Source organism: Trachymyrmex cornetzi, unplaced genomic scaffold, assembly GCF_001594075.2.
Source record: "Trachymyrmex cornetzi isolate Tcor2-1 unplaced genomic scaffold, Tcor1.1 scaffold913, whole genome shotgun sequence".
In the NCBI taxonomy this organism is placed as follows: Eukaryota; Metazoa; Arthropoda; class Insecta; order Hymenoptera; family Formicidae; genus Trachymyrmex; species Trachymyrmex cornetzi.
The window spans coordinates 45930-58805 of NW_017300260.1; the positions used below are offsets into that span (position 1 = coordinate 45930).

Sequence of the window (12876 nt, forward strand, 5' to 3'; positions counted from 1 at the left end):
TATGACAAAAAATGCGGTAGTCGCCAAACACCCTGTATATACTCGTGTGCACTAGAAATGAGACGCATACAGGTTAAGTTCCTTTTAAAATGAATTCTATTGATGAAATTTTATAAAATTAAGGTAATAGGAATCTGCGTTGTACTTCGTGAGCAAGTAACAATTAATATAAATATATAAATATAAAAGATGTTAGGTTAAATAATAAAATTCATAATACATTGTCAACTTTTAAAACTAAGAACGAGACGAAAAAAACGTACTTAGTTTTTTGACGAAATAGTTTATTATTTAATATTTTATTAAAAATAAAAGTTGATTAAACTATATATGAAAAGTTGCGTGTTTACAACTCGATCGGCGGTTGCCTCTTTCACGACCGTCGATCGATATTTCACTAGTGCCCAGATGTAGCGCTTCGAAACGAAAGTAACATTGATCGCATTATTACAATATATAAAACCGATTTTGACAGGAGCAAATTAAAACTACATCGAACAATGTTTTATCATATAGTGGAGATCAAGAAAATAGAGATCTGTAATTTAAAACATGTTAATTTTTTGAAAAAAGATGTAGCCGTGAGAGAAATTATATCAGAATACACAAAAATGATAAAACTTCTGCTTACAATCCCGGCAACATCCTGCACTGCGGAAAGATCTTTTCGGCTCTTAAGGAGATTAAAAACTTATCTACGTCCTATAATGCTTCCAATTTGGTTAAATAGTACGGCTGTTCTACATATTCATTCAGATATCGTATAAAATCATAATTTAGAAGCTATAATGGATGAATTTATAAGCAGAAACAAAATCCGTAGTTCCACATTTGCGTGTTCTACATGATTACATATATATATATAAAATATATATACTATATATGAAAAATATATATAACAAATATATATGTAAAAAATAAACATATATGTGCAACAGTTTTTATGCAATCGCGAGACTCTTTCTTTTTTTTTGGTTTGGTTGGAGAAGGTTTGTGAGTTATCGCCATGTTTTATCCATTGCTAATGCCATTGCAAACTCTCTGGTATCTTTGAAGATAATACCCGTGGAAGCCTAAAAAGCGTTATTCTAAAAATTGTTTGTTTAAAGCTTTTTAAAAATTTATCTAGTAATAAGGTTCGTATCAAGCTTAGTAAATATTCTCTGCTATATTGTGATTAGGGTCATCGCCCACATTTTCTGTAACTGTAATTGTAAGACGTGTCGTAAGAATTAGCCAATTACACTCAAGAATTGTGTCAAAAATATAAGGTTATTATTTTTAAATTTTCAGCTTTTTGATTGGTTAATTCTTACGGTATATCTTATGGTTACTGTTACGGAAAGTGTATGTGGCCGCCCTTAGTACTTTATAATGTGATACAGAATTAAAGAAATATATTTAATATATATTAAATAATATATCAAAGTGCAACTTTTTGTTCTATAAACATTGAAATATATAATATTTTGCATTTTTGTTATTTACTCATTTTATCCCTTTTATTTTGAACAAAATTTGTTATAATGCTAAATCTTTCAAATGGTCAAAATTGGCATCCTACGTGACCACAATATACTAGGTGGCCAAAAAGTGTAAAATGGAATTTTTGCAATTATTTATCTTTTTCATTATACATTCGCTTTTTTTAATAATAAAATAAATAGTATCTTTTTTTATTTATTATTATTAAAAAAAACTTTTAACAGTTGAAGAAATGGTTAAGATAACCACAAACGGTGCACCCTATAGTGATATGTGTATAGTTTTTAGTCTTTCATTACTCGCGCGAGATATAAGATATTCTTTATAAGCCTAAAATATCGTTAAATTTAACAAGCATAATCTTTTTAATTAAATTAAATACTTTTGTCTACATCTAATTTTCCTCTTTTGAAAGATCTCTCCGGGAATTAGATCTGATAACTTTTTTTAGACGCAATAGAAAACAGAGCAAATTTTAATAACATTCAAAACATCGAAATACTCAACTTTCGGCAAAACTATGATAATCTCTAACAGAAGAGCCAAATCTGATGTTTTTTTTAAACGCACTACAAGAAAGTTTTAATTAGTTTGTTTTCTGTTCCTGCACTAGACTGCACTAGAACTTTCTTTCTTGCTTTCGACAGATCAAACATATACCTATATTTCACTTTAAGTTCCAAAAGTGTACACTAGTTCAGTCACAGAAAACAAACTTTATTTCAACAATTTCGGTATTAGCTGTCGATCTCCGATAGGATAGTCCGATAGGCAGAATCTTCGACAAAAGAGCCGTTAATAGAACGCTAATCGAAAGGTGGCAATCATGTATAGAATTTAACATAGTACTGTCGGCAGAATTACAGCAAAGTTTATCAACTGCAAGCTGACAGAAATCAAGCAGAATTTAATGTAGTTTGATGGCAGAAATAGAGCAGAATCTGCAATTGACAGATGTCTACTCGGTTTTCATTTCTGTTGCTAATCTACATAGGTTCGAATATTGCAGCAGAATCCGTCGACAGCATATAAGCTTAATAGTTGATGCCAATTTATCAGTAATTACTGATTGAATTTATTGCCAATCTGTTGGTTACATTATGTGAATAGTTTACTTACTAAAATATATGAAAAAATATATATTTTATAAATAAATTAAATAAACGATTAAAAATATGTGAGATATATCCCTCAAGTAATAAATTTCTAATTCTAATTATTGCAATTTCGTAAGATTTTCAATTCAATATATTAATTTAATTATTATTAATTAATCTTTAATAGTCATATTTAATATCTGAAAATATTTAAAATTTAGCTCATAATTTAGAATACCATGGTATATGTATAAAGAATATTCCTATAGTAAAGTGTTCAAAAGTTTCTGACATAAAGATGTAGAAAAAATGATAAAACGTTTTATGACATTTTTATTCTTATACATTCGCTTTTCATTTTATACATTTTTTTAACGATGAATTATTTTTTTATATCACTAAAAATATTCTAGAATTCTGTTTTTAAAATGATTTAACACTGAATAAAAATTTGTCAGTGATGAATATTCTGAACAAAAAATATTTTTCATTAGCGACAAATTTTTTTCCACGTAAATTGAACTTTAATATTGAAAAATTAATTTTTTGTTTTCAAGAGTATACAGTTAAGAGAGTTTTTATTTTATAATTATGAGAGAATTATGTTTTTTTGCATTAATTATTAGTAGAAAATGATAATAAATAAATAATAGCGTAAAAAATAAATATAAACAAATAATAATTTAAATTTGTTACATTACCTAACTAATTATACATTAACTATATAATAATTTACATTAACTCTCTCTCGAATATATTGTTATAAAAATTGGAAATTTTAGATACCTTAACAAAACCGATAAAAAAAATAGTATTAATAATCAAAGCGTTTTAATTAAGGATTAAGTATTAAAAATTCCAACAATTTTTAAGTAAACGACTTGAGCCACGGTATTCACAATTGTAGACCAGTATTCACAGTTCATTGTTTTAAGACCGTCTTAAATACTGTTTTTAAAATGCTAATACGACTGATTGATTCGTGACATCTTAACCCTCAGTACCCACATCTCAAAATAGTCCCTATCTACCCACATCCGGGTATTTCTAACCCAGCATTTTCTTTTGCTTGTATCTCAGATTGTAGTGCATCAATTTTAACTAAATTTGTTTTTAATCTATCGTTTGAAGACTGAAAAAAAAGAATTTTTGAGTTAGAAAGTCATAGCACAAAAGATGTTTCGCAATAAGTGAAAAGGAATCGGAAAAAAAACGTCTGAACTATAAAAATCGGGAGAGGGGGGGGGGGTTACGCAAACTCTTTGTGGGTACTGAAGGTTAAGACTACAGTACTTAAGACAGTCTTAAACATAAAAAAGTACAGCTGAAATTGGTTCTGGTAATTGTGAGGGAATTAAAAAAACAGCGTTATTTCACTATACTGTTTATCCCTATTATCTCTGAAAAAATAAAGAACTTTTTTAAGACGAATTCCTTGATACAGAACATACAGTAACATTAATAAACTTAATAAACTTATAAAAATTCACAAGAATAATCTCCCTAAGTTCTCTCATTCTGATGTAATATATATAGGATTGACTGTAAAAACTGTGACTTATCATATTCTGTTAATCAAACAAGCAGATGTTTGAAAACACATATCAATGAATATAAGAACCGCATTAATTGGAACACGACTCAATCCATAATTATGAAACATAGGTTGGAATCTATACACGATTTCGATTGCGATAACATACAAATTTTAGATAAAGAGAAAGTTGTTTTGTTTAAAAGATTGATCTCAGAGATGATCCATATACAAAAACAGAAACATGGCTTAAATTTACAAAACGATATTTTATCTCTGGATCTGATACTTGTGAATATATTCGCAAAATCTTAATATTTTCCTCTCTTTATTTTTTATTGTTTATTAAGTTGATTTATATACATCACGATTGGTTTGGTTTTCATTATGTTTATAATCGAAATATCAGAACCATTATTTTTTCATGTAAATTCTTAATTTATTTTGAATTTGATATTTTATATATGTTTGAATAAATATATTTTATTGGTATATAATACAGTAAATACAGTAGACAGTTTGATAAACACTTGCAATAAAAATTTTGTCCTAACCAACTTTTTAATTCGTGTAAGTGCGCATTTTGTTATAACATAGTTTTTTATAAAGAAAAACTCTAATTTGATCACGATCTTTTATTTAGTAATTTGTGGAATTTAATAAACATAAAATTGATCAAATTGGACATAATAATCATTCTTGACCAATGTGGACATAATAATCATTCTTGACCTTATCTGTGAACGTAATATTTTTAAAATAGGATACTATTTATTATACTGAGAAGGATGCAAAACAGGATCCAAAACAAAAACTTGTCCATTTTAATAAAGATTATTTTACGTTAATAACTTGTGTTGGCTCTAAAAGACATTTTACTTTATTGATTTATTCATTTTACATATAGAGCTTGAATCTAATTAGGTATTTGTTAAATATACAAAAATCGACTATACAAGTATCAGTCATAATTCGTTCTTATTTTAAGACTGTTTTAAGAAATGTCTTAAGATGCTAATACAACTCTTTGATTAGCTTATGAAAATTGTCTCAAAATTGTACTTAATATGATTTATGAATATCGGCCTTAGATACCAGTATAAAGTGTGTGTGAATGATAATAAATCTAGAATTGAGAAATAATATAGATACATCCTACACGCAGGTATATATAATTATGTACCACAAAAACAACCCACTCAAATAATTTAGAGTTAATGTGTTTTTGACGTTCTTACGGAATTTGTGGAATGTTTGTGGAAGCTTTCGGATCGTGTTTACAGACTAAATCTGGATTTTGCTGTTTTGTTGTATACGCAGACGGAAGTCGAGGATACGAGTGGCGATGGTGCATGCGACAGCGGCGTCGGCGGTCCCAACATCGCTTGTCCTGAGGGTACCAGCGGGCTGGTTGTCGGCCCGGAAACATCGCCGAGCGTAATGGAGTGCGGTGGATGCGGCGAGCGAGTACGCGAACGAACTATCCTCTGCGTAGGCGGACGTACGTGGCACTCCAGGTGTCTGAGGTGTAGCGCTTGTGCCAGGCCATTGCACGATCAGCACTCGTGCTTTCAGAGAGGCATGCGAGTGTACTGCAGGCACGACTACGATCGGTAAGTCGACCATCGATTGGTACTTTCACCTGAAATAATACTCGCGTTACTTTTTTAGTTGCGCGATTTGATTGGACAATTAAATCGGCTCAACGAGTTATACGTGTCAACAGAAAGAGAACGAGGCGGATGGAGAGAAATAGAGAGAGAGAGAGAGAGAGAAGGGGGAGAGGGAGGGAGGGAGAAAATAGCCGCTTCTTTTTGTTCGCATCGCTGAATGAATAAGTGGAATATTTTTGTTGCCGCGCGATGCGCATCGATAGCGATGTAAGACGTACGGTCGTGGAGATCAAAGTCGACGGAACCCGCGGTGACTCGTCGATTGTACGGAAGGCTTCGGGCGCAGCCTGCCCAATGTGTTTATCCAACTGTCAATCAGTTACTTCAGTCACCTGGGTCTCTTGCACCAACCGAGCTCCGACATGAGCCCGTCCTGATATCCGATCGCTGCGCGCCACATCTGGCGATGGCGAACGTCTGACGTTTGATTTCATATTAAATTCATACACGCGTTATCGCGCAACAAGAGTTAACTCCTGCGAGTTGAGCGGGGGAACAAATCGCGCGCTCGTCGAAATAAATTAATTTTCATTCTCGTCTGCGCGAATTGAATACGGTATCCTCGTTAATTACTGTGCACAAGAACGGTCCCGAGTTTTCGACGCTGGCTAACTCGGGGGAGCCGCTCGGGTCCGACAGTATGCGGGAGGTCCAAAGGAATCTGCCGCGTAATTTTTTTGATTCGTGCTTTCTGCCTGGTAACGCTGCCATTCGATGACCCGATCGTCGGCGGGATCCCGACGCGACCCGTGGACCCTGTAGACCCGGCGACAACCGCCGCCGACAACCGCCTCCGAGAGAACCGTCCCATCTCCTCTCACGCGATAATGGACAAAACGGCAAGAAAAAAAAGAAAAATACAAGCAAGCGGGATCTTCAGTGTAAAGTATCGGACGTAAGATTTCACTTCGCCTTCGCGTCTATCTCCCATCTCGCACCGACATTGTAGCTCCCTTTCACGGAAAGAACAATTTTGCTGGAGTATCTAAAAATTTAGTTAGATACATCATACAGATTGGAAAATAATTTTGTTGGATCATTAAAACAATGTAGGATGATGAGTAATGCTATAGAAAGTTTAACACTCTCAATATTTATTCTTGTATTTATTCTTGCTGACTCTATTTTTTTTTTCGCTGTTGAACGAAGAATCAGTTTTGTTTTAATCATTTTTAATCACGGATTTTATTTGTATTTCGTGAACATATTTGAGAGAAGCGTTGTTGTTTAAATTATTTGTAAAACTTTACATTTGTGTGTTTTGTGTTCTGCAGACTGCAGCGTCTTTATTCTTCAAATTTAATCCTTTTTTATTATCTTTATTTAATATTTTACAACTAACTTTATTGTTTTTGTTGTTCAACATTGTAATAACCAGCTTAAATGTTCTACAGAATTATTTTGATAGTTTAATAAAATTATTTTTAGATTTGTGTATTTATGAGGACAATTTGAAAACTTCGTAGCCTAATCACATAAATGGTGGTAATATATTTAAAATATTGGCACGCGGTGTAAAGAGACGTCTGTCTTATATATATAATTTTAAAGTTTGAACTTGTTCTGTATTAATCAAAGTTAGATGTTAGACTGATACACGTATTTTAAATAAATTTTTATCTCAGAATATTTACGCCCCGATTATACTTTCGAACTTTCAACACGATCAATTCGAAATATTAAGCCTCCCAAAAATTAAATCGTTAATTTGATACTACTAACATCTTAAAAATTATAAAGAACTTATTGCAAAAAATATTACCTCAGCCGGAATTTAAACCCGAATCTCCTGTATTCCGTGCAGGGATTATCTTTTGACCGGAGCCTGAGAATACTAAAAAATTGTATGACTTCATTGTTAAGTCGCGAAGTTTTCAAATAGCCTAAATTATTGTAGATACTTCTGCAATACCTTCCTATTCTTATGCTCTCTTCGAAAATCGGCGCGCTGTGTGACACACCGTGTGTCGTAATCGCGGACAAGAATCGCTCGAAATTCAAATCCTTCCCTAGCTTCCGACGTGGGCGTGACGGGAGATCACCTTTAGCGCCAGGACAAGGAATTAGCTGCCTCTCTTAAAAGGACAATGGGATTAAGGCGCGTGTATCGGCAGATCAGAAAAGTTTAATCTCGCCAGACGTTGTGCGATAGAATCTACATCACGTTTCTAACTCTCTTTGTTCTCTATCTGCATTCAAAAAATAAACATACAAGATTTCAAGGAGGAGGCGTTGCGATGGAGGGCACACGTGCCCTCTTTCAATAAGCTCAAGGTGAATAAAGCTATTTCTTCGGTACGTACGGAAGTGCATTATCCTACTGCGATCCAGAGCGAGAGATTTTTCGACAACATCCACAGGCACAGGGTGGGGTGGTGAGGGGGAAGGTGATGACCACCAGGATAGTCGCGTGGCAACCCATAAGATATTCGAAGCGCGCCAATGTACGCCGCAGGCATTCGCAAACACAATCCACATAAATGTGCAGCGCGAGGGGAGGGGGGAGAACGAACTCGGGCGGGGTATCGAATCGGATGCACTTTCCGTGTTCATGAATATGATAATGGGCTAATGGGCCGTCTGGTCGTTGTTTAATTATCGACCGCGACACTCCCGGCGACACGGGCCGGCTGCTGTACCAGGACTACGGCCCACTGTGGGTGCCACGCCGAAGGAACGAGCATCCTCTCGTTGAGCATCCTCATGGTCGCCTCCTACAGTAAACGCGAGCCCCCATCCGCGCCCCATTCATTCGATCGTGCTCGTGTCTCCATGGTACACGGCTACCGTTTACGGCATCCAGGTCCGGGGCCCTATCGCACGAACGCGCGCATTTATACTGCGCTGGTATTATTAGAATCGATCCGACGGATTTACATGCAAGCATGCGATACTCTTTATTAGAGATTGCGGCGCGCAGCCGGGTCCGCCGCGAGGATCTCGACGGTGCGGTGTACAGACCGCAACCTGTATATGTAATTCCGACTAATTAATGCATGAGGGCTATTGTATAATTCTCCGATCGTTTTCTCGCGCGCGCGCACAACCGAGGGTTAATTAAAACGCAAGAGCTTCGAATTACGAGCGCATCGGTATGCGCGGGTATATTGACCGGAAGGCGCGAAGGTGTATCTCGGAGAGAACGATACTTTGCGTCGCGCGCAATACTTCTTCTCTCACAGATCCTTCCCAAAGCTCGTGAGAGGGAGGAACGGAGAGCGAGCAGTCGAAGAAATAAACGGCCGCGAAACACGCGCCGATGGAGACCACTTGCTCCTCGACACGAATATCTCTTCTCTAAAGTCTCTTTTCTTCCTCTTCTCTCGAGCTACCGCCCGTCGGCCTTCGCTTCTTCTTCTCCTTCTTCGCCGTCCACCGAGATATATTCGAGCGGTTATCATTACACCCCTCGTGTACTCGTTCAATCGAGTGTCGAGCGAGTCCGGCTATATTGGCTGTCGTTATAATGTATATCGCAAAATAAATCCGAGACACACCACGATACGTATACTAACACTTATAAATGATATACGCCTGGCGGCAGTTTACGCAGTTAACACGAGTACGAGTTACGCTTCTCGTGTTTTGCAGAACTTTTGGAGCAAAGTGCGCGAAATGCGGGCGCAGCGTGGGCGCTGGGGATTGGGTGAGAAGAGCCAGGGAAAGGGTTTATCATCTGGCCTGCTTCGCATGCGACGCTTGCTCGCGTCAGCTGTCGACCGGTGAGCAATTCGCCCTCCTGGACGCCCGATTGCTTTGCAAGGCGCACTATCTCGACGTCGTCGAGGGCAACAACACCTCTTCCGATGGTGAGAATGTCGTACAAATGAGTCATTATTGCACACGCGAAGAAAAGTAGTTAACGGAAAATAAATATTGTGAAAACATCAGATTTCAAAAATATATATGGAGAACATCAAATCTTCTAATTGTTGCGAGTAAAAGTAACGTCCTTTGTTAAATTTATTCTTTAACACCATCACGTAATCTTCTTCAAGTATTTGTTGTGACAGTTAAATTAATTTCATTAACCCTAGAATGCTATCGATATTGAATGATACAGTATTGCTAATAATACAAGATTTTGATACGTTTCACATTTTCGATAACAAAATATTTATGATCTAGATCTTTGCAAACACAAATAATCTATAATAGGCTTGTGTACATGCAACGCAATATAATTAATGTGTCAAGGCTTTTTTTAAACGAGCAATTACAGTTAACTCAAAAAATAAAATTTGTTTTTTAATTACATACGCACAGCGTTACAAAACGTTTCGACTTACAAAGTCTTCTTCAGTGATAAAATAAATAATAACATTTTTATATAACCCCTTACAAAGTCAAACGAAATTACATGATACATAATAAAATTGTTGCTCAAATCTAATTTTACATACTCATTTCTGTGTTAGGATATTAAAATTCGAAATAGTTATCCAATCAAAAGTTTGGAAGTCTAAATTGTAAAAGTGTGTTTTACTAATTCTTCGGTTGTTATCGAGAATCCAAATAATCCAACTATTTACTGAATCCTTTGTGGACCGGCGACCCTGTTTGGGATCACTCTCTTTTATTTTACACACTAGTTGTTAAATTTTTATAAAAATTTCTCTCACTCTCTTTTAATTTTAATTTTAATTTTGAAATTCTGAGAATTGAATTCAATGACCCCGAAAATCTTTAGAGAATAAGATCTTCTATAAGTTACTTTAGAAAGTTGCGATCGTCAAAAAGTTAAAATGAAAGATAAAAATAAGCAATATTATCAAATTCTCAATTTTGCTGACTATTGAAGGTATAGTTTAATGATCTTGTTCACTTATATATCAAACTTACGTACGATAGTGTTCTATTTTATAATTAAAAATTCCATGGTTAAAAATATACTGTTCGCGATTCTTTATTTTGCTGTATAAGATGCTCACCGATTGAGATAGATGGCGTAATGGTGTGGAAGGTAGGTACGGCTAATTGGTACTTTCGCAGAAGGCGGTGACTCCGAGAGTGGTCACAAGGGCGGCAATAAAGCGAAGAGAGTTAGGACCACTTTTACCGAGGAGCAGCTCTCCGTTCTCCAGGCGAATTTTCAATTGGATAGTAATCCTGATGGGCAGGACCTTGAAAGGATAGCGCATGTAACTGGACTCAGCAAGAGGGTAACGCAGGTGTGGTTCCAAAATTCTAGAGCAAGGCAGAAGAAACACCTTCATACTGGCAAAATGAAAGGACAGCACGGTAAGCGAGACATCGGTCAAACGTCTTTCCATCAATTTGCTTATGTTGCTTGAAATTCCCAAAAATTGTTGCGCTTAAAACGAGACAAATATATGTTCCGAGAAAGAGAAAATAAAGATTCTGAACGTAATGAGTGCAAGCAGCACGACCTCTATTTCCACAAAGTGTCGTCGCGATTATATGCGTGCAATCGATATTAGATAATAACTTTAATTATCAACATCGGTGGAATGAATTGTTGCAGTGCACCAATCGCCACCAAATTCTACCGCGTCGCCCAATGATTTCGGTCGTCACATCAACCTGCATCTAACGTACTCGTTTCAACATCAGCAACAGCATCAGCAGCAACAACAACCGCAGCTTAGCCCAGCCACGTGTAAGAGCCCGACAGGCTCCATTTATCACAATCATGGTAAGAGATCGTTCGCAATATCCCTGCGTGTCGGGGAACTTCATGAAAGATTCTTACTGCGATCAAAGACTTCAGATTGGGAAAATTCGACAATCAATTAGAGATTGGACAGGATTGTACATTTACGTGTAATTGCGATTCCATTAACTCTGTTCTCAGGGTCGGAGCAATCGATGGACGAGCTCTCGCAAGACTCGATGCTACTATCTATGCCGAATGAGGTTTAATGGCGATTTCAATTATATTGTAAATACTTGGCGTTGCTTCGAAAAAGCGTCAGAAGGTAGAGGTCGAGGAAGCACCATCCAATACCCGCGGTTATCGTTTTATTTATCCTTATATAAGAAAAGTGGAAAATTCACTCGTCGCGCTCTTCGATGACGCACTTTCGAGTTACGCTCGCAACATATGTATATCTTGCTCTCTCGGTATTGAATTTTACTGGAACCAGTATTGATCCGTGTTACACGCGAAAAGATATGTACGTGCGTACGCGTGAATTCGCGCGCGCGCGCGTGTGTGTGTGTACATGTATGTATAATGTGTTCGTGTGCATGTACGTGCGCGTGTGCGTGCGTGTATGCGTGTGTAACTTTGTATGCAATTTTGAATCGATCTGTCTGCCTACCTCTTTCTTGGTTGTGTGTGAATTGTGATTTTGTACTCGTTCTTTCTCCTTCGTCTCTCTATTCTTTCTTTCGTATCGGTGCCTGATGCAACCAGGAGGGAATCGCTTTAACGAAGCCTTTAAAGCGAACATAGGCATAAAAGAGAGGCGGATACGTAGGACACCTATTATGAATCTATTTGGAAATGATTCTGTTCGGAATAATTCCGTTTCTCGTCACTTGATCTGTTACATAGACATTCGAATTGTATCCAAAATGATCGAAAAATTTCCAATTTTGAACACGTTATTTGAAAAAGTATATTAAAAGTTTATTAACTCTTAATGTTAAATATAATCATTTTTATTATATTAAATAGTGACAGGCTAATCTTCAACATGTTGCAGATTAAGTTATTATGTTATTAATATATATTAGTAAATAATATTACTTAATATAATAATATAATAATATATTAAGTAATATTATTATTAGCATGTTCAACAAAATTATATGATGAAAATTAACTTGTCATTTATTTACGTAAGAACTATTATATTTAAGATTAACACATAATTATTTTACTTCATTATTACACGTTATAATTTTATTTTTTTACATATTTTTGTATTATCTATTTTATTATAAAATTAGAAAATAAATATCATTTTTTTACTTACAGTATTTGCCATTCTATCGCTATGACGCTTAAAATTTGTTCAAAATTCACAAGTTTAAAACTTGCAATTCTGATCGGAATCGCGAACAGTTACATAATAAGTGCTCTGAACGTCATCGCGGAGACGTAATCGCCATCGCGTCG

General features: G+C 35.7%; 1 protein-coding gene across 1 annotated transcript in view; it reads left to right on the plus strand.

Annotated features, from left to right (window-relative positions):
* Positions 1–11807, plus strand: part of Awh (LIM/homeobox protein arrowhead) — a 24938-nt gene extending 13131 nt beyond the window's left edge. Inside the window, exons 2-6 of the mRNA XM_018520524.1 lie at positions 5437–5729; positions 9381–9598; positions 10782–11030; positions 11275–11445; positions 11605–11807. Of these exons, the coding sequence (XP_018376026.1) occupies positions 5437–5729; positions 9381–9598; positions 10782–11030; positions 11275–11445; positions 11605–11672 (999 nt within the window). The 3' untranslated portion in view covers positions 11673–11807. The remainder of the gene's footprint in view (positions 1–5436; positions 5730–9380; positions 9599–10781; positions 11031–11274; positions 11446–11604) is intronic.
* Positions 11808–12876: the final 1069 nt, after the last annotated feature.